The sequence below is a fragment of the Lithobates pipiens genome, unplaced genomic scaffold, assembly GCF_037356315.1.
Source record: "Lithobates pipiens isolate NorthernLeopardFrog02 unplaced genomic scaffold, aLitPip1_a1.2 Scaffold_10, whole genome shotgun sequence".
NCBI classification, from domain to species: domain Eukaryota; kingdom Metazoa; phylum Chordata; class Amphibia; order Anura; family Ranidae; genus Lithobates; species Lithobates pipiens.
Window position 1 is genome coordinate 146,152,105 of NW_027507686.1, and position 23,364 is coordinate 146,175,468.

Genomic DNA, 23,364 nt, shown 5'->3' on the forward strand with positions numbered 1-23,364 from the left:
TTTGGTCACCCTGAAGGTTGAAGACTTTTTGTTCTCTCAATTAACAAGCAAGAAAAGGATTTTATGATAAGTACAAAATCATATTTGCTTTGAGTCTATTGAGGGACACAGGTCAACAGTAAGACCCAAAGGCTAAAGATTTCGGGTACCCTCAATGGACTCCAAGAATAGGATTTTACAGTGAATAGAAAAATCCTTTTTTTTTGGTGGTCACCATTTTTAAGTTATATTCTGTTTTACCTTTACCTTTAGATATGGATATGTATGTGCAACAAAAATAATGAAACTAAGGAAAATTTTGGAGAAAGTGGAAGCTGCATCAGGATTTACATCAGAAGAAAAAGGTTTGTGTCTACTAGTGTTTTATAAGACCACCATGATTATTTCAGCTTCATCTCAGCAGCATAACTCTGGCCTCTTAGCAGATTGAGAATAGCCTCTTTTTCGGGGACATAAAGGGAAAAATTTTGGAAAATGTTATTAATTGCTCCTTGAATCCTCCTACATTTCTACTTGTATTTTACATTTCTAAACATTTGGTAATGCAGGCAGATTATCAATTTATAGCTAGCAGGAAAGGTGCATTTGGAATGGGTAATTCATGGAAAGCACGTTACCAAACACTGGAACATTCTGTGTATAGCATGATAAAGGATGATAAAACGGAATAAAGCTTTCCTGGAGATCATCCAAGTCATTTTTAAAGTGAATCTCTGGCCAGGCTATAAACATTAATGATTTTATATTATGATTTTTACTTACAACAAGTTGAAAACAATTTTTAAAGCTGAAGTTTACTCTGCTTGTAGTTTGCTTTACCCTGCTACCCTACCACCTTTCCCTACCCAATCAACATGCTATGGACATTTTTAAATAAAACATTTACATTTTTAATACGCACTTCCCTAACCAATCAATGTGTTATGGAAATTTTTAAATAAAACCCTTTTCTATTTTTATTATTTAAAGCTCACAATGTGCAGTGTATTCAGAGTAAGCTATTTCTGTACAGCAGAGAGCTTAAAAGCAGTGTAAGAATGAAGGTAAGACTAGAGTTCAGACCTAAAGCAAGCCGTAGCTGATCTCTGCAGCTGCAGACAGCATGGAGAATTTCATCCTCGAATTCACAGTAGAAGAAATTGTTTATTTCAGGTTGATTCCCTAAATAGCTAAGATTCCCCCCTAAACTGCTGACATAATAACTTTACAAACCTGAGCTCAGCTCCCGGTTGTCCCCATTCCCCTAGCTATGGTTTAAAGGCTTCTGGCCTTCTAATCTTTAATACAAAGAAGGTTCTTTGGGAGGAGGGGGGAATCCGCCAAGCTGTTACGAGAACAACCTGAACTACTTCATTTTTTTCTGCTGTGAATTTTTGAGAATGAATTTAACCAGAGTAAAAGCAGCTATAGATAGGTCAGTGAGAACATGTTTTTGAAGCTCGTTTTCTGCTTGTTAAAAATAGGAGAATACTTCACTGCCTATAGCCTGGTCACCGATTCACTTTAATATATAGGTGTATGTTTAAAAAAAAAAAAAAACAACACTCATTCACTCTGCCTAGCCCCACTAAAATCTGTACTAGAAACCACAGCTGTTTCCTTATCTAAGGAAGATCACTACAGCTTAATCCTGGCTGCAGATTTGTTTTGATTCTTTACTAGTGCTGGCTGCATCTGTACTTTGAATTCTTATAGACTTTTATAATAATTATATTTAGTGATTGCTTGCATAAAAGAGATTTATTGTGATTTTTAGGATATATAAAGGTAGTCTATTTGAGTGTGGCTAATGTAGGTTGCTTGAAGAAGGTGGTTAGATTGTAAATAATGGAAGTAGACATTTGTAAAATGCAGCTGCTTGTAATGAAATACCTGATGTACAGTCATATGGACCATTTACACACTTTGCTAACTAACTCAGTCCCGCAGTAGTGTTGCAAGGTGTGTTAAATATAAAAGTTGAGCTGTAGAACATCAGATTTTCTATGATGTGTTTGTTTTCTCAACAGATCCTGAAGAATTTTTGAATATCTTGTTTCATCATATATTAAGAGTAGATCCCCTCTTAAAAATAAGGTAACATTTCTTTAACGTAAGAAAGAACTCATGGTGCTAAAAGTAATACAATGTTTACAATAACCTAAAAATTACAGTAAATGGAACAAAGTGTAAAAAAAAATAAAAAAATGTAAACAATATTATTAGGCTAATAAATATGAAATATTTTTAATGTATAGTTTGTATTTATTTTAATTATAAAAAGTAAAACTTTTTTTTTTAATTATAATGTCGCTGTCTATTATTAGATGACAGAAATGTAATCCTGTAGACTTTACAGTTACTGACAGTTCCACTGTAAATTTAGCAACAGCTACCCAATTTTCTCTTCCTAAACAATCTTACAAACAACTAAAGGCAGAACTTTTAAAAACATTTTTGGACAGAGTGGAGAGGGATTAGAACACCTATTAGGTTTTTCTTGCAGTCTGTGCCCCCATTAGGGAGATCCACCCTCTCTATTTGTCCTGTTTACCATTTGTCAAAGTGAAAGTAAAGGAAAATCCCAAATTTGGAATTGTCCGCAGAAAAGTAATAGGGGGAAATTTTCCAATGTGGGCACATCTTGAGGTCCCCAAAGATCTTTGGAGGTCCCCAAAGAATTCCATTAATTTACATGGGTTTTCTATCACTTCCTGTTTTGGCTATGGGACAGGAAGTAAAGGTATAACTCCCTAATAGGACACAGATGGCAAAAAATAAACTGATAGGGATTATAACCCTCCCTTTATTCTATCCAAAATAAAAGTAAACGTTTTGCCTATAGTTCTAAATGCAGGCCCTTTCACTACATAGATGTGGTTAAGCATAAAAGATTGTACCATCAGACTCTAATGAATGTGTGGCCAGCTTTGTGAATCACTACACCACAGTTACTAGTCTCCCTGACACTGCTATTAGGGGTCTTTACCTATTTTATTATTAATTTGTATTCATTTTACATATCTGAAAGTACGACCAAAGCTGGTAAACTTACCATTCCTAGTAGAATATTGGAGAGTCCATGCCATGCAAAGCTGAAAACACTAGTTTGGAGACAGTTGCACTCAGTAGGTGTTTCAACTGACAAATATGAGTTTTAGAAGTTACAGGCATTTTATTGAAAATAAATTGTGTTATTCTCGCTCATTGAGCAATACACAAAGTCTTGTGTGTGTCTCGGGTTTTGGCTAATATCCTAAAAGGATGGATGTCCTTTCTCTGCTGAGAAAAATCAGACATTTTGGCTAGCTACTCTTTAGACCTCTGAATATTCAACCACCAAAACCCCTTCTGATGCCAACTTTCTCAAGTCCCTGATGGACCAACCTGTAAACAGGGCGTCACAGTGCTCTTCCATTACTCCCAGTCTGAAAGACTCTGTTTTGGCTCTTATTGATGCAGTTTGCACCACTTTAAAACTCAAGAATCAGCCCATAGCCTCTACCAGTGCTGTCCTCACTTTAGCCTCCTTTGGGGCTCCTAAAACTGCCAAGACTTTCCCAGTGTACCTGCTGTTTGCAGTCTTTGAAGACTGGAAACATTCTGACCATCTCTTTGTACTTCCCAAGCGTCTACCAGCCATGTATCCATTTGAGGAGGATTTTGTTAAAAAGTGGGCTGACCTCTCTGTGCAGTTTTAACAAAGATTCTACCATCCTATTGGAGAATACACCTATGTTTAAGGTTGCCAACAAGTGACTGAAGGTCCTTTTTATAGTTTTATTTTCTAAAAAGCAGGCCCTGCACTGCAACCTGTCCTGGCCTTGCACTGCCAAACACTAGCTCACTGGTTTAAGGTCATTAGAAGGGATCTGATCACGTTGGCAGTTGGTCTCTTTGTCATAGAGCATTTGGAACTAATACTGCAGTTTTGAACTACAGTGTGTGTGGGTTGTTGGTCTCCTACCCCATCTCCTGTATGAGCCTTCCTATCAGTATAAGGATGCTTTAGCTGAAGTGTTGAAATGCAGAACCCACATACAAAGGCACTAGCTGCCCTGTGACATTAAACCTCTCTTCGGGGTTGCTTTGGGTACCCTTTGTCAGGGATATCCCCAGTGGCAAGAGTGCACATCTTTCTCAGCAGAAGAAACCTGGTGCTTGGTCTGGTAAGACCCACCCCTCAACTGAGGCCAAGTAGAGTCCCTTTAGTTACTGCATGGTCTCAACCTCCAAACCCAAGTCTGGCCCCAGTCCTGCTGCAAATCTTGGGTTTTTAAGCCCCAAAAATCCTAGTATAAATTTTCTTCAGCATTAAGGGAGACCAGCACTTTCCAGAGTAGGGAGAGTTTATTAGTCTTTGCTGACACATAGACAACCTTCATCTCAGATGCTTGAGTCCAGGAGGTAGGTTACAGGGGCTGGAATTTTGCTCCTAGCCCCTAGTTAATTTCCCCCAACCTGCTTCTGTCACCGAAGAATTTAACAGATCACCATGCAGTAGGGTGCACATTTCCAAACTGCCATTCAGGGACAATTTTTTCAAGGACCAGGGGCCTGGTGTTGAATGTAGTCTCGGAGTTGACGGGATTTCGGCACTGGGTGATTTGTCGGGTTAATGGCTGGTTTACATTAAGTATAGACCCCCTCCTCTTAGTACGGACCCCCCTCTCCACTAAGTTCAGACCCCCCATTTTACTGACTCCCTCCCCTTCCACTTGTGCTTGTAGAGAGGTGGAGGTCGGAAATGTGCTGGGGGGGGGCGCTTTTTACTTTTTTCCTGATCACTGTCCCTGTCCCCCTCCTCAGTCCTTCTATATACATATGATAATATAAGCTTAACAACAGACCTCAGATCAGTGTCCCTCCTCTGGCTCCTGTGTACATGTAAACAGCCGAGGAGGGGGAGGCGGCTTCGGCACACTCTGCTGTATGAGGCAGGGATACAGCCAGGAGCAGAGCCACAGAGATCCTAACCCAGACTGCAGTGCAGGTGTTCTGTCCGCCATTGTGGAGACTGGAGAGTGTTAGACGCAGAGGAGGAGGAGAAAGTTAACTTCTCCACTTTGAATGCTGGCCAGAGTCTCAGGTGGAGCTGGAGGCGGAGTGAGCGCCAGCGCTATGGCGGGGTTTGCATACCTCCCAACTTTCTGAGATGGGAATGAGGGATACCTATTAGCAAAAATATGTAGGCATAGGACACACCCCCTGCCACGCCCCCACAAAGGAGAATTATACAAAAAAAAGATTGTTTAAACCACAGGTGCTTTTTTTCCACTACTATTCTTTTATATTGGCTTCTGGAATTTACAAATGCAGCCATTTGGAATATTGATTAAAGGTTTAGCTCTGTAAAATGCTTTTTAATAGATAATTAGTACATTTTATATACAACTATATAGATCAGACCAAAATGAGGGACAAACAAGGAAGAAAGAGGGACAGAGGGACATTGCTCTAAATGAGGGACAGTCCCTCCAAATCAGTAACAGTTGGGAGGTATGTATTTACCAGCCCCTTCCCTGCTCTCCATCCTGACATATCTCAGCAGCAGATGATGGGTTAGGGGAGGAGGGAACCTGGCAAAGCTGCAGGGGTAGAAGGGGGGCCAGGAGACAGTACAGGGGGACTGAAGAACAGCAGGGAACTGGAGAAGAGCACAAGGGGAAGGGGAACCAGAGAACAACATGGAGACCGGGGGGGGGGGGGGGGATAGAGAAGAGCATGACAACCTGAGAAGAGCACGGGGGGGGGGGGGGGCAGAGAACAGCACAAGAGGGGACCAAAGAAGAGCACAGGGGGACCGAAGAAGAGCACAGAGGGACTGGAGAGGAGCACAGGGGGACCGGAGAAGAGCATGAGGACCGGAGAAGAACACAGGGGGACTGGGGAAGAGCACAGGGACTGGGGGGTGGGCTGGAGAACGGCACAGGAGGGCACCGGAGAACAGCAGAGGAGGAGACGGGAGAACAGCAGAGAAGGGGACGGGAGAACAGCACAGGAGGGGCCCGGAGGACAGCACAGGAGGGGCCCGGAGGACAGCACAGGAGGGGCCCGGAGAACAGCACAGGGTTGGGGGACTGAAGAAGAGCACAGGTGGGACCAGAGGACAGCAGGGGGTTGGAGAAGGGGGAGTGGGGTGGGAGAGAGCAGAGAAGTTGCTCAGGAAGATCACAGAGGGGCCTGGAGAGCGTTAAGGGACCTGTGGGCAGCAGAAGTAAACTGGATAGGAGGGATGGCATATAGAGCAACTGATGCCCTCCATGTTCTTCTTGCAGCCACTGAATGCCCACTTTTCCTCCTTTACCACCTGCAGGCATTCAGTGGCTGCAAAAAGAACATGGAGGGCATCAGTTCCTCTATATGTCGCCCCTCCTATACAGGTTTAGAGGGAAGCTGCATGGGCCCCCTGGAGTATGAACCTGGGTTGCAATGGCGACCCCTGTGGTTATACCGCTGCAGTGGAGAAAAAAAATAATTCTGTCAATCCGGGACACGTGGCCACCCTACCATGCAGGCTTGGCAGGTTTTCTGGAGCAGAGCATCGTTGCTCCAATCCCTGTGGCAGATTGGTTTCCAGGGGTTCTACTCCAACCTGTTCACCTTTCCAAAACCAAAAGCTGGCATCTGCCCCATCTTGGATCTTAAGGCCCTAAATGTCTTTATTTAGGCCCAGAAATTCTGCATGGAATTCAATAGGTCTGTCATAGCTTTCCTTTAGCAGGGAGAATGTCTGTCTGGCTTCTGTGGACATCAAGGATAAGTATCTGCATGCCCATGCTCTGTACTTTGGGCATTCATCAAGGTGCTGGCCCCTGTGTTAGCCCTACTGTGCTTTCAGGGCATCCCCATTGTGGAATATCAGTCAGTGCGGGTTCTGTCAGACAACTTAGCTGTGGCATTCATCAGACCTTACAGAGGTTTGGCTGGGTCCTGAACCTTCAAGCTGAACTAATATTCTGAACATTTACGTAGGTCCAGCATGCTTAAGTAAACAGCGATTACACCACACGTTTGGTATCACTTCAGAAAATCAGGGTGAGAGCTGTAATTCTAGCACCAGACCTGCTGTTTTAACACAAAATTTGTTTCTTGTATAGGCCTTTAAAACGTCACCTATAGATAATTTTAATGTATCTTATTTTGTTGCAATTCCAAGGGCATGTGCAGTTTTAAAGCCTGACATGCTAGGTATCTATTTACTTGGCGTAACATCATCTTTTATATTTTACCAAATAGATGGGTATAATATTGTGTTTGTGCTCATTAAAATGCATTTCTTGGGACACAGAGCACCATAGTAATCACTTAGTGGGTATATAGGCACCTTCAGGTGATAGACATTGGAATACCCAATACAGGAAGTTCACCCCCTATATAACCCCTCCTCCTTCCAGGAGTACCTCAGTTTTTTCACCAGTGTCTAAGATGTTGGTCACGAGTGAAGATGTGCTCTGAAGAGCTCCAAAGCTGGAGGGATCCCTGCTGGATTTAAACAGCCTCCATAGACCAGATCCATCCAAAGTGCCACTGAGGCCAGGGTGGATGGTACCCAGGCCTCTCATAAGAATAACAAGATTTTGCCTGTTACACCTCTCTTTGTAGGGCTGGACCCAAGGACCCAGGAATTTTTGGTCATTCTATATTACCTAAAGTTCTTGTCTGGCGGGGTGCTAATACAGGTCCAAGGGAGTGGAACCCCTATAATAGGGACCTGGTCCTTGAAGGTTTGCTAATGCAGCCCGCCGTAATGGGTGAAGTTTGGATCTGCCTGTTACAACAGTATCCTGCAGCAAGAAAGGGTAAGGGAAGAAGCCTAGGAACTGTAAAAAGTCCACCTATGCTTTTTTTTCTTCTTCCATAAGTAAAATGTTGTCATGCCTAAAGTCTCCACTAGAGGGAGTAAATGCATACCTTATTATGTTGCTTCTCAGTCAGGTCAGAAGTCCCAGCTAAACAGCATGTGTGTGGTCTCAGCAAGCCAGGGGGATTCCTCATCTAGAACATTTCCCCTGGGGGAAGGGAGGTACAACAGTAGCTTGTATTCCCCCCCTCCCCCTTGGGGGTGCGGCGGTGGCTTTCATATGTTGAGTTTTCTCTTTTTCCCCACAGAAGTTTTTCAAACTTCCCACCTCCCAGCCCTCCCAGCCCTCCCTCCCCTCCCAGCCCTCCCTCCCCTCCCTCCCCTCCCAGCCCTCCCTCCCCTCCCTTCTCACCTCCCTTCTCACCCAATGAGCGTATCGAATGCCATCCGCCCGTGTGTGGACTAGGACTAGTTATACAGAGGGAGGGACATGTGTAATTGACGGAGGGGGTGTAGCTTAAAGGCACGGCGCTGTGTGCTGGGCGTAAGTCCACAAGCAGCACACAGCGCAGGGGATGGGGACAAGAGACAGACGCTCCCAGCTAACAGCTGGAGCTTGACACACAGGAGCGCTGGGGGCACGTAAGGTTGATGCAGGCATTTCCACTACAGGAAATAACATTTACAACAACACTAAAGCTGAACTTTATTAGCTTTGTCTTTTGCTAGACTATTTTCTCAGCGAGTTGTGCATTTACTTAGCGCCTCTGCTTTTGTGCTCAGCACTATGGCTCCAAAAAAACACCACAAATGTACCAAAAATTCCACCCCCAGGCGCTGGGAACTCCAGTCGTGCCTCCACACTGTCATCCTCTCCTGAGATACCAGATATGGCAAGCCAGGGTGAGTCATTGGGACCTTTTCAGCCCCTGTATACGTGACTGAAGATGCGTTTTCCTCCGCCCTGCAAGGCCTAGAAGGAAGATTAGCGACTTTAATCGCATCCTCCATCCATAAGGATAGGAAGCGTTTTAGATCCCCTTCCCCCACCTCAGACCCCTTACCAAGGGAACAGTGGGTAGAGGATGAGGTGTTACCCTCAGGCGATCAGGAAGAAAGGCAAACCGATTACTCCTCTGTGGAGGAAACAATGGTAGATGAACCTTTTTCAGCCTTGCAATCTGAGATATTGCTGGTACAATCTCTTACGGAGATGGTTCGTGCCTCTTTCAAGCTAACCCTAGTGGAGTCAGCTGAAAGTTCTGTTTCTTCTTTAGGTTCCTTAAAACCTTTACAGCCTTTTCATGAGTTTCCTGTACATGCATAAAGCTTATTTATACTGAATGGGATCACCCGGATAAGCATTTTCTCCCTCCAAAGAGATTCACAGCACTCTATCCCATGGAGGAGAAATTCACCAAATGATGGACTGTACCAGCAGTTGACGCTGCGATTTCCAGTGTGAATAATAGTCTAACTTGCCCAGTAGACAACGCACAAATGCTTAAAGATCCAACAGATAAAAGGTTGGAATTTCTGTTGAAATACTATTTTTCTTTGGTAGGTGCGGTTACTGAAGGACCGGCTTAGACAGGGCCTTAAGGAGGTCCCTGCACAACAGACCCGCAATTTGGCCGAACTACCAAGGGCGCTATGTTTTTCCATAGACTCCATGAAATACTCACCAGGCATCCCGCCTTGCACTTGTGCTAGTACACATGCTTAGGACCATGTGGTTAAAAAATTGGTCAGCCGCAGCATCTTGCAAAAAGCTCCTGACTAGTTTCCCTTTTCATGGGGATTGACTATTTGGGGAAGATTTGTACAAATACATCCAAACGACTTCTAGTGGGAAGAGTACTCTTTTGCCAGGCAAAAGAAAGTATAAACGTCCTTCATTTAAACTGACTCTTTCCCAATGCGCCATGGGAATCTGCCTATAGGCAGTGGCAACAGTCTCCACCGTCAGACTCTAGAGGAAAGCCTCAGGGTCAGGCCCAGGCACAGAAGAAGACCTGGGGCTGGAAATCTGCAGAGCAGAATACTAAAGCCTCATTGTGAAGAGGCGCCCCCTCTCACCGGAGTGGGGGAAAGACTTCTGCAATACTCAGAAGTTTGGCAAGAGGAAATTCAGGACAGATGGGTCATCTCCACAGTGTCTCTAGGATACAAACTAGAATTTCGGGAGTTTCCACCGTCTCGTTTTCTGAGATCAAATGTTCCCAAAGATCCAGGGAAAAGGCAATCTATGTTTTGGGCATTAGACCGATTACTGGCTCAGGGGGTGATCATTCAGATCCCCACAGAAGAGCAAGGTTTGGGGTTTTATTCAAACCTCTTTACGGTACCAAAACCGAATGGAGATGTCAGACCCATTCTAGATCTAAAGAATCTAAATCAGTTCCTGAAGATCTGCTCCTTTCTCATAGAGTACCTTCTATCCTACAAGGAGGAGAACTTCTGGTGTCTATCGACATCAGGGATGCATATCTTCTTTCCCTATGTTTTCCCGCTCACCAAAGGTTTCTGCGGTTCAAAGTAGTACAGCAGCATTTTGAGTTTGTAGCCTTGCCCTTCGGGATAGCTACATCACCCTGAGTGTTCACAAAAGTGGTGGCCCCACCTCTAGCCAGGTTAAAGGCACAGGGCATAACGGTCTTGGCATACCTAGACGATCTATTGCTAATAAACCAATTGGTGTCTCGTTTGGAGCAAAGTGTGCTCATTACAACTAGTTACCTGGAAAGTCTGGGTTGGATTCTAAACCTAGAGAAGTCTTCCTTAAAACCGCTAAAAAAGCTGGAGTATTTGAGTCTGATCATAGATACAACACAGAAAAAGGTGTTCTTGCCTCAGGCAAAAATCAACTCCATAAGAGAGCTGGTGCGGATGGTCAGGTGGAAAGGAGATCCCTCCATTCGCCTTTGCATGAGGTTGTCAGGAAAGATGGTGGCTTCATTTGAAGCGGTTCCCTATTCCCAGTTCCATTCGAGACTGTTGCAAAACAGTATCCTGTCTGCTTGGAACAAAACGATCCAAGCTTTGGACTTGCCAATGTGGCTGTCCCCAAGGGTGTCTCAAAGCCTCAGTTGGTGGTTACTAACTCGGAATCTGCTGAAAGGAAAATCCTTCAGACCAGTTATCTGGAAAATGTTAACGACAGACGACAGCCTTTAAGGCTGGGGAGCAGTACTAGAGAAGACAACTGTCCAGGGACAGTGGTCAAGAACCGAAAGAGCCTTGCCCATCAATATCCTAGAGATTCGGGCAGTGCGTCTCGCTCTGAAGGCCTGGACTTTCAGGTTACAGGATTGTCCTGTCAGGATCCAATCCGACAATGCCACAGCCATGGCCTATATCAATCACCATGGGGGCACCAAGAGTCTTGCAGCGCAGACAGAGGTGAACCATATTCTAACTTTGGCAGAAAGGAATGTTCCATGCCTATTGCTTCTTTCTGGGAGTAGAGAATTGACAGGCGGACTACCTAAGTCACCAGCAGTTATTCCTAGGGGAAAGGTCTCTTCACCCCAACATTTTTCAGGCTGTTTGCCAAAGAAGGGGGACTCCGGACGTAGATCTTCTAACGTCCAGATTCAACATGAAGTTAGTCAACTTTGTGTCCAGGACAAGGGATCCACTCGCATGCAGAACAGATGCGTTGGTGACCCTGTGGGATCAGTGCGCACTGATTTATGCATTTCCCCCTATTCAGTTGCTGCCATAACTTCTTTGCAGGATCAAGCTGGAAAGAAAGCCGGTAATTCTGGTAGCACCAGCATTGCCCAGAAGGTAATGGCATGCAGAAATCGTAAAGATGGCAGTGGAGGATCCATGGTCCCTTCCACTACGGCCAGACCTACTCTCACAGGGGCCGATATTCCATCCTACCTTACAAATGCTAAATTTAACGGCTTGGCTTTTGAAACCCACATTCTGAAGAAATGTGGGCTTTCCAGGTCATTTATATCTACCTTGATTAATGCAAGGAAGCCAGCTTCCAGAACTATATATTATAGAGTCTGGTGGGCTTATGTTTCCTGGTGTAAATCCAAGGGTTGGAGATATATCATAGGCAGAATTCTTGCCTTTCTACAATTAGGGGTAGAGATGAAGTTGGCCTTGAGTACTATTAAGGGCCAAGTCTGAGCTTTTACAGGTCAGCTGTTATAAAAATCCTATTTTGCAGAAACCACCATTTCATTCTAAGTCTAGGTCCTCTGCTTTCAAACATATATGATGTTTGGGGGCTCTTAAGTAGTTTTCTAACAAAAAGTGCGGATTTTAACATAAATGGCAGAATTGGTCTGGGTTTAAAATGGTAAAGCAAAAGTCAGCATGGATTCACGGAAGACTGAAGTTGTCAAACCTGATTTCTTTTTATGAGGAGGTAAGCAAAAACTTGGACAAAGGAGTGGCTATGGACGTAGTATGCCTGGATTTTGCAAAAGTGTTTGACTCATTTCCCCACACATGATTAATGTGTAAGGTAAAGTCTACAGGCTTGAAAAAATCAGTTTGTACATGGATAGAAAACTGGCTAAAAGACCGAATTCAGAGAGTAGTGGTTATTGATTTATACTCTGAATGGTCTAAGGTTATCAGTGGTGTACCCCAAGGTTCAGTGTTGGGACCCTTCCTTTTAATATCTTTATTAACCACTTTCAGACCGGACCAATTTGCTGGTCAAAGACCAGACCACTTTTTGCGATTCGGCACTGCGTCGCTTTAACTGACAATTGCGCGGTCGTGCGACGTGGCTCCCAAACAAAATTGACGTCCTTTTTTTCCCACAAATAGAGCTTTCTTTTGGTGGTATTTGATCACCCCTGCGGTTTTTATTTTTTGCGCTATAAACAAAAATAGAGCGACAATTTTGAAAAAAACGCATTATTTTTTACTTTTTGTTATAATAAATATCCCCCAAAAATATATAAAAAAACATTTTTTTCCCTCAATTTAGGCCGATACGTATTCTTCTACATATTTTTGGTAAAAAAAATCGCAATAAGCGATTATTGATTGGTTTGCGCAAAAGTTATAGCGTTTACAAAATAGGGATAGTTTTATAGCATTTTTATTAATAATTTTTTATTATTTTTTTTTTTACTAGTAATGGCGGCGATCTGCGATTTTTATTGTGACTGCGACATTGTCGGGGACCCATCGGACATTTTTGACACATTTTTGGGACCATTGTCATTTATACAGTAATCACTGCTATATAAATGCAGTGATTCCTGTGTAAATGACACTGGCAGTGAAAGGGTTAACCAGTGGGTGGCAGTGTAGGGGTTAAGTGTTCCTAGGGGAGTGTTACTAACTGTGGGGGGGTTGGGCTTTCATTTAGTGTACACTGATCTCTGCTCCAATCACATGGAGCAGAGATCAGCGTCACTAGTTGCTAGGCAGAATGAGAGAATGTTGTTTATACAGCATTTCCTCCATTCCGCCGCTCCGTGAGACGATCGCGGGGATGCCCGCGGCGATCGAGTCCGCGGGTCCCGCGACCGGACTCACGGGGGTCCCGACCAGCACGGGAGCGCGCCGCCGGCGGCGCGCTCCCGATGGCACGGCGGCAACGAATATTGGACGTACATGTACGCCAATATGCCTGCCCGTGCCATGCTGTCGACGTACATCGTCGTGCACTGGTCGGGAAGTGGTTAATTATATAGGGTTTAGGTTTAAAAGTAAAATTTCAGTCTTTGCAGACACCACGCTATGCAGTGGACTAACGGCCTTACAGGATGTCTCCAATTTAAAAGCCGACCTCAATGCACTGTTTAATTGGGCAACTAAGTGGCAAATGCGGTTTAATGTTGATGCACTTGGGGGTTAAGAATATGCATGCATCATACATACTAGGGGGAGTACAACTGGGGGAATCCATAGTGGAGAAAGATCTGGGGGTTTTGGTAGACAATAAGCTTAATAGCATGCAAGTTTCCAAAGCAAAAGTCCTTTCTTGTATTAGGAGAGGTAAGGACAGCAGAGAGAGAGACATCATGTTGCCCCTGTACAAATCATTAGTAAGACCTCATCTGGAATATGCAGTTCAGTTTTGGGCACCAGTTCACAAAAATGATATCGGGGAACTGGAGAAAGTGCAGAGAAGGGCAACCAAACTGATAAGAGGCATGGAGGAGCTTAGCTATGAGGAAAGATGAGAGAAAATGAATTTATTCTCTCTTGAGAAGAGGAGATTAAGGGGGGATATGACCAACTTGTATAAATACATAATTGGTCCATATAGTCAACTTGGTGTACAGTTATTCACTTGCAGGTCATTATAGAGGACAAGGGGGCATTCTTTACGTCTGGAGTAAAGAAGATTTAACCTACACGTACAGAAAGGCTTCTTCTCAGTAAGAGCTGTGAAAATGGGAAAAATCCCCCGAGAACTGGTACTGGCAAGCTCAGTAGATTTTTTTTTTCTCTTTAAGAGCTAGATGCATTCCTACATGCACAGAAGAAAACTGGATACCAAATTTTAGAGGTATTAATGTGAGGGGTAGTTGATCAAGGGAATATCTGATTGCCTCTTGGGGATCGGGAAGGAATCCCCCCCCCCCCCCATTGGAGCAAATTGAACCATGCTTTATTGGATTGCTTTTCCTTCCTCTGAATCAACTGTGGGTATGGGATTGTGTATATAGATGTTTTATCTTTTTGTGTGTTTTTTTTTTTTTTTTTTTTAATCAGTTGAACTAGATGGACTTTATTTCAACCAGACTAACTACAGTGAAAAGATCTTTTAACGGGGTGTATAGAATTTTTTATAACCACTGTATGTAACTATGTAACATATTAACTATAGTTTTCAAGTTATGATTTTATAGTGTACATTTCAAGTTGTCCAATGCAGCTCATCCCTCAGACAAGGCATACATCTGAAATATAAAATGTGGATAGTGCGACACCTAGTGGAATATCTAGAAAATAGACTATGTTAAAAGTTTTTTTCTTTTTAGTGTGTGTCATTTTCATTTATTGTCCTTTCCTTCCTTTTGACATTGAGGGTGTATCATTGGAACCAGAGGAATGTTTTCCCCTCCACCTGTGAATAGACAATGGATAGGCACAAGACCCCTTGACCTTTATTTATGTTTCTATGTACAAGTAAAGCTAGAACATTCTATATTTTTTTTGTTTAATTTAACGATTCTTTTGTTTCAGGTCAGCAGGTCAGAAAGTACAAGACTGCTACTTTTACCAAATCTTCATGGATAAAAATGAGAATGTTGGGGTTCCCACCATACAGCAGCTACTTGAGTGGTCATTTATAAACAGCAATCTGAAGTTTGCAGAGGTGAAACACAAATTCCTATGTCCTTATTGTATTGTTCCATATATATGGAGGTTCCAATATACAGTATATAAAAGGGCACAAGTAGGTTGCAACCCTCCAACATTTTTTACTTAAGAATTGTCAGTAAAATAGCCTATCCAAGACTACACTATATTCCCAAAATTGTAGGGCCTTTTCTAAAGGATTGCAGTGGTGTATGTAATGAGACTAATGTGAAGCTATTTGGCATACACTAAAAGTATTGGGACGCTTCACATTAGTCTCATTGCACATCACTGCAATCCTTTAGCAAAGGCCCTACAATTTCCAGCAATGTCACCAGTGCAGATTATTGTACTGAAAAAAGTTTTTTTTAGGTAACAAGTGCAAGGGGTCTTTTCCATGCTTGAACTGTGTGCATTACTCACATGCTTAAGCGGTACCGCGTGCTGGTCGGGACCCCCGTGAGTCCGGTCGCGGGTCCCGCGGACCCGATCGCCGCGGGCATGTCCGCGATCGTCTCACCGGGCGGCTGAACGGAGAGATGCCATTGTAAACAGAATCTCCCCGTTCTGCCTAGCAACTAGTGACGCTGATCTCTGCTCCATGTGATTGGAGCAGAGATCAGTGTTCACTAAATTAAAGTCCAGCCCCCAACAGTTAGTAACACACCCCTAGGAACACTTAACCCCTACACTGCCACCCACTGGTTAACCCCTTCACTGCCAGTGTCGTTTACACAGGAATCACTGCATTTATATAGCAGTGATTGCTGTATAAATGACAATGGTCCCAAAAATGTCCGATGTGTCTGCCATAATGTCGCAGTCACAATAAAAATCGCTGATCGCCGCCATTACTAGTAAAAAAAAAAAATTATTAATAAAAATGCCATAAAACTATCCCCTATTTTGTAAACGCTATAACTTTTGTGCAAACCAATCAATAATCGCTTTTTGCGATTTTTTTTTTTTTTTTTTTACCAAAAATATGTACAGGAATACGTATCAGCCTAAACTGAGGGAAAAAAATGTTTTTTTTAATATAGTTTTGGGGGATATTTATTATAACAAAAAGTAAAAAAGAATGCGTTTTTTTTCAAAATTGTCGCTCTATTTTTGTTTATAGCGCAAAAAATAAAAACCGCAGGTGTGATCAAATACCACCAAAAGAAAGCTCTATTTGTGAGAAAAAAAAGGACGTCAATTTTGTTTGGGAGCCACGTCGCACGACCGCGCTATTGTCAGTTAAAACGACACAGTGCCGAATCGCAAAAAGTGGTCTGGTCTTTGGCCAGCAAAATGGTCCGGGGCTGAAGTGGTTAAAGAGGAGTTCCACCCAAAGTGGAAATTCCGCTTTAAGCACTCCTGATCCCGATATGCCACATTTGGCATGTCATTTTTGGGTAGCGGGTATCTTGTTTTGACAGGCACCCAGCTCCCACTTCTGCTCATGGTGCCGCAGCGCCAAGCGAAAGTTCTTCTCTCCCTCCTTGCAATCTTCTGGGACACGTCACAGGTCCCAGAAGATTGCCCAGCCGTTCAGAATATGCAGTGCGCACCCGGCTGTGAAGCCGCAAGCTTTCACAGCCGGGTGCCCACACTTGCAATGCCGGCGCTGCCAAGAGGGAAAGGAGAGAAGCGAGTCTTTGGGCAGCCACATCGCTGGGCCATGGGACAGGTGAGTGTTTGTTAAAAGTCAGCAGCTACACTACTTTTTGTAGCTGCTGACTTAATAAACACAGAAATGAGTGGAACTCCGCTTTAAGGGTAGATTTTTCTAACCATACCCATAAGGAACACCAATCTTAATGGGTAATGCACATATCAGACTTCATATGTAATCTATATTATCAAGTGCATGTGGAAATGTGATTCATGAGGCCAAGACATCTTCTCCCTTTGCTCCATGGTCTAGTTATGATGTTCATGTCCATTGCAGTTGCTTGAAGGCTGTGGAAACGGGTGACCATGGGCACACTGACCGGTCTGTGGCTATACAGCCCCATACACAACAAACTGCAATGCCCATTTTTTCTGCTTTCAACACATCAATTTCATAGACAACATATTTACTTGCTAATATATCCCATTGACTTTCATATGCCATTGTAACAACATAATCAATGTTACTTGCTTAACCTGTCATAAATATTTCACTAGAGACAAGAAAATAGTATTACCAGTACCCAGACATTTTAGAGTAATCTCATTCAGGATCCTATATGCCATGTGCCTGCTGTACCATATACTTGTGTGAAAAAGTATCCTGTTCTCTTTGGATTGCTTCCTTTGTGTGAAGTCCCTGGTGTTCCTGCCAGTCCCTCTTCATTCCTATAAAAACTGACCACACTAAACAGGAGAGCACATTGCGGTCAATTCTTTAGCTATGCTGGGATGATCAGACTTGTCCCCTCCCGCATAGCCATTTACTGGGAAGCTCAATGTGATGCTGTTTCTTCTCCCCCAGCTCTTATGCAGCTGCAAACAGAGGGAATGTGATCACTTAAAAAGGGGGGGGGGGGAGGGTATTTATAATGTTTTTTTAGATCTATACACAAATCTTTTGCCTTTTACTTCTATTTTAAACAAAATTGTCTGTTTTATAAGGTGATCATTTACAATCACTTTAAATATACAGTCATAGATCATATAGCTCCATTAAGATGGAGTGATGACAGATAACTTATGCCTTGTATACGCGGTCGGACTTTTTGACGGAAAAAGTGCGATCGGATTGTGTTGTTGGAAAATCCGATCGTGTGTGGGCGCCATTGGACTTTTTCCGTCATAATTTCCGACACACAAATTTTGAGAGCAGAATCTAAACTTTTACGAAAACAATTGCCTCGTTCTGAACGATCTGATTTTCCAACAACTTTGTCCGACCATGTGTATGCAAGAGAAGTTTAGGCCAAAATCCTTCGGAAAAAATCAGACGGATTTTGTCGTCGGAATGTCTGACCGTGTGTACAGGGCATAATTCTGAAATGCGTAGAGATTCAGTGGATCTATAAAATGTACACTGTAGAACCTAGAGGTTTAAATGTAGACTTCGCCCTATATTTATTTGTATAATAGCTGAGAGCTGGGGTTACTGAGTCCGTCCCATTTGTGAACACATAGAACTATGCTGGTGTGCTAGTTAACCACTTCAGCTCCAAAAGGATTTACCCCCTTAATGACGAGGCCATTTTTTGTGATAAGACGTTGTTTTAACTGACAATTGCGTGGTCGTACGACGTTGTACCCAAACAAAATTGATTTTCTTTTTTCTTTCCCCTCAAATAGAGCCTTCTTTTGGTGGTATTTAATCACCTCTGCGTTTTTTTTTTTTTTTTTGTTTTGTTTTTTGTGCTATAAACAAAAAAAAGATTTTTAACTTTCTGCTATGATACATATCCAAAAGAAATATGTATTAAAAAAACAAATGTATTCATCAGTTTAGGCCAATATGTATACTGCTACATATTTTTGCTAAACAAAATGCGTATCGGGGTATGGCGCTTCCTCGGGACATGATCAGCCAATGGGGATTAAATAGGAAATGACTGCTGGAAGATTAACATTTTTAAAGAAACCATGACAGGTTACATCCACTGTAGCAAAATCTCTACTATTAAACAGCATAAAAATCATAATACAATTACTGGAAAATCACTGACTAAGACCTACATAAATAAGAAGCCACAAAGAAAACTAATGATAATAAAGGAATGGTAGATATAATTAATGTAGGTAGGGGAAGGGAGGAGTAGGTAGGGAAAGGTGAAATAAAATTAAATGAAGGATATATGTATATGTACGGCTAAATAAGGTACCATTATAGTGGTGAGCAAGCAAGAAAAGGAGGATTTTCATTTTTTTTAATTAAAAAAAATAATTGTATGGCAACATTAAATCTATAAATGGTTCTTTTAATTTTTGCCTGTTTATCTGTCTGCACAAGACTGGCTCGAATAGTGCTTTTCCTTATGGTTGCCATTGACTGTGTACACTTTTATCACATCTCTCCAGTTGTGTTCATCCATATAGCTGCTTATTGGGCACAAGTAGGACATAAAGAATTACAAATGTCCCAGTTTTATGGTGCCAGACTTTTTTTGCTGTTTTCACAAAAGTTATAGCTTCTACAAAATAGGGGATAGGTTTATGGACTTTTATTTTATTTTTTTACATGTAATGGCGGCAATCTGCAATTTTTAGCAGGACTGCGACATTGTAACAGACAAATCTGACCCTAAGTGACACTTTTTGGGGACCAGTGGCATTTGATACAGTGATCCTGGCTAAAAAAAATGCACTGATCAATGTATAAATTTCACTGGCGGGGAAGGGGTTAACACTAGGGGCCGATCAAGGGGTTAACTGTGTTTCCTGGGTGTGTTATAACTGTGTGGGAGATGTGCTCACTGGAACAACACAGAGATCGCTGTTCCTGATCACTAGAAACAACAGCTATCCAGCTATGTTGTCCCTTGTCAGAACGGGGATCTGTCTTGTTTACATGGGCAGATCCCCGTTCTGCCTCTCTGTACCCGATCGCAGGTGTGGCCGGCGGACATATAGTCCGTCAGACTCACGGGGACGTGCAAGCGCAACACCCACAATATCTATTACACAAAATGATGTACAGGTATGTTTCACGCAATAGAGCCGTCCTGCTGCAGTATATGTGCAGTGGGTGGTCTTAAAGTGGTTAAATATATACCGATCAGCCATAACTTTATCACCACTGACAGGTTAAGCGAACAACATTGATTATGTCGTTACAATGGCATATGAAAGTCAATGGAATATATTAGACAGCAAGTAAATATGTTGTCTATGAAATTGATGTGTTGAAAGCAGAATAAATGGGCATTGCGGTTTGTTGTGTATGGGTCAGTGTGCCCATGGTGACCCGTTTCCACAGCCTCCAGCAACTGCAATGGGCATGTGAACATCATAACTAGACCATGAAGCAATGGGAGAAGATGGCCTAGCCTCAAGAACCACATTTTCTTTTACATTATGTGGGGGTGAGTACATCACTTACCTGAGGAAGAGAGGGCGCCAGACTGCATTATAGGAAGAAGGCAAGCAGGCATAACAGTGTGATGCTTTGGGCAGTGTTCTGCTGGGAAATGTTGGGTCCTGCCATTCCTGTGGATGTTATTTAAAATGTACCACCTACCTAAACATTGTTGTTGACCATGTACACCCCTTCATGGAAACAGTATTCCCTGATGGCAGTGATGTCTTTCAGCAGGATAAGCCATTCTGCCACACTGCAAAAATGGTTCAAGAATGGATTGAGGAACACAATGAGTTTGAGGTGTTGACTTGGCCTCCAAATTCTCCAGATCTCAATTCAACTGAGCATCTGTAGAATGTGCTGGAAAAACAAGTCCAATCCATGGAGGCCCCACTTTGCACCTTACAGGACTTAAAGGATCTGCTACTGACTGCTTGGTGCCAGATACCACAGCATACCTTCAGAGTCTAATTGTGTCTATGCCTTGATGAATCCGGGCTGCTTGGCAACAAAAGGGGGGCATACACAAAATTATGTGGGTATTCATACAGTTATGGCTGATTGCTATGTATGTGTATAAATCAGATAAATGAGAGCAACAGCATTTTGACAGAGCTCAGTTCATCTTTCGTAGGACATTAAAACACAAGATGGCTTTTATGTATCTCACTTTGTGCCCAGGTCAAGCTGGAATATTCCTTCCCCAAACTATTGGCACAAGGGTAGAAGCCTACATTTTGTCTTAAATACTTTATATGTGGTGGCATATTGAACTCAGTCCTTTGGAGGGTTGTTCACACACGTCTGCCCATATAGTGTAGCTTTTTATTTGAGTTCGTTTTTATTTGTCCTTTCATTTGACATTATTTCTGTAATGTATTCATTGTTTAATAGGCTCCATCATGTCTAATAGTTCAGATGCCTCGATTTGGAAAAGACTTCAAGATGTTCAACAAAATATTTCCTTCCTTGGATCTGAATATTACAGACTTACTGGAGGACAGTGAGTAACAGAAATTTCCTTAACAGACACTTTACTCTTTAAAGCAAAACTGTAACTGCTTAAAGTATACCTGTGAGGATAGAAAAGGGGAGTTTTTCACCAGATAGTCAAGCTATGATCAGAACGACAGCCCGATGTCTGCACCTTTAAAATCTGTCAGCAATGACAAATCCCTCTCTATGCTGCAATACAATTAATAAAGGATATGAATTGCTAGAAGCAGGTAGCCTATACATACCTTTTATGTATAGTGCAGAGAGGTCTCCAGAAAAAGAATGACAACAAATCCTTAGATGTCGCTCTTGATGTGCATTCTTCTTTTCCACAAATGCATGTCTGATTTTTTTTTTTTTTTTTTTTTTTTAAGATTATGTAAGTGCAGAGCAACATCACACTAATAATGTATTATACTCCAGTCACTTAAGACATATGCACTGTTAGAAGTGCAACTGCAAACATGCCAAATGTAAAAATAACAATATTTACAGTGGCATGGGCTTGTGCTAACAGCCCTAAAAGCATAGGGGAGGACAAGGTGAGGAAAGGAAGAAAGTGAAAGAAACAAGTACTTGGTGTGTTTTTATTTAAAGTAGTACATTTTGCATTAAAGCGGAGGTCCACCCTAAAGTGGACCTTCTGCTCATTGGAATCCTCCCCCCCTCCGGCACCACAATTGGCACCTTTCAGGGGGGAGGGGGGTGCAGGTACCTGTACAGTACAGGTATCTGCGCCCACTTCCGGCGTAGATTCTGCAGAAGGTACGCCCCTTTCCGCAGAATCTACGCCCCTTTCCGAAAGTCCCCCGCTGCCTGCTGGGAAACACACAGATCCCAGAGACAGCGGGACCATCCTTATTGCGCAGCACGACTCGCGCATGCGCAGTAGGGAACCGGGAAATGAAGCCGAAAGGCTCCACTTCCTGATTCCCATACCCAAGATGGCGGCGGCAGCACCGGAGAGACGATCGAGAGATCGGCTTCGGGTGCCGACATCACGGGCGCGCTGGGCGGGTAAGTGTCATTATTTTAAAAGTCAGCAGCTGCAGTATTTGTAGCTGCTGGCTTTAAAAAAAAAAAAAACAGCGGAACTCCCGGCGGACTCCCGCTTTAAAGGTACCATTATTGCTTAGTAAGGTACAGTGGTGTGAAAAAGTGTTTGCCCCCTTCCTCATTTCCTGTTCCTTTGCATGTTTGTCACACTTAAGTGTTTCGGAACATCAAACCAATTTAAACAATAGTCAAGGACAACACAAGTAAACACAAAATGCAATTTGTAAATGAAGGTGTTTATTATTAAAGGTGAAAAAAAATCCAAACCATCATGGCCCTGTGTGAAAAAGTGATTACCCCCTAAACCTAATAACTGGTTGGGCCACCCTTAGCAGCAACAACTGCAACAAAGCGTTTGCGATAACGTGCAATGAGGCTTTTACAGCGTCCTGGAGGAATTTTGGCCCACTCATCTTTGCAGAATTGTCCTAATTCAGTTACATTAGAGGGTTTTCGAGCATGAACGGCCTTTTTAAGGTCATACCACAACATCTCAATAGGATTCAGGTCAGGACTTTGGCTAGGCCACTCCAAAGTCTTAATTTTGTTTTTCTTCAGCCATTCGGTGGTGGACTTGCTGGTGTGTTTAGGAACATTGTCCTGCTGCAGAACCCAAGTTCGTTTCAGCTTGAGTACATGAACAGATGGTCGGACATTCTCCTTCAGGATCTCTTGGTAGACAGCAGAATTCATGGTTCCTTTTATCACGGCAAGTCTTCCAGGTCCTGAAGCAGCAAAACAGCCCCAGACCATCACACTACCACCACCATATTTTACTGTTGGTATAATGTTCTTTTTATGAAATGCAGTGTTCCTTCTACGCCAGATATACTTGGACACACACCTTCCAAAGAGTTCCACTTTTGTCTCATCGGTCCACAGAATGTTGTCCCAAAAGTCTTGGGGATCATCAAGATGTGTTGTGGAGAAATTGAGACGAGCTTTGATGTTCTTTTTGCTCAGCAGTGGTTTTCTCCTTGGAACTCTGCCATGCAGGCCATTTTTGCCCAGTCTTTTCCTGATGGTGGAGGCATGAACGCTGACCTTAACTGAGGCAAGTGAGGCCTGCAGTTCCTTGGACGTTGTTGTGGGGTCTTTAGTGACCTCTTGGATGAGTCGTCGCTGCGCTCTTGTGGTAATTTTGGGCGGCCGGCCACTCCTGGGAAGGTTCACCACTGTTCCATGTCTTCGCCATTTGTGGATAATGGCTCTCACTGTGGTT

General features: G+C 43.0%; 1 protein-coding gene across 5 annotated transcripts in view; it reads left to right on the plus strand.

Moving 5' to 3' along the window:
* Positions 1–23,364, plus strand: part of CYLD (CYLD lysine 63 deubiquitinase) — a 152,440-nt gene that overhangs the window by 114,684 nt on the left and 14,392 nt on the right. For all 5 annotated transcript variants that reach the window (XM_077458414.1, XM_077458411.1, XM_077458420.1 and 2 more), the window contains 4 exons: positions 253–344; positions 2,010–2,076; positions 14,963–15,095; positions 20,985–21,093. In XM_077458414.1, the coding sequence (XP_077314540.1) occupies positions 253–344; positions 2,010–2,076; positions 14,963–15,095; positions 20,985–21,093 (401 nt within the window). The remainder of the gene's footprint in view (positions 1–252; positions 345–2,009; positions 2,077–14,962; positions 15,096–20,984; positions 21,094–23,364) is intronic.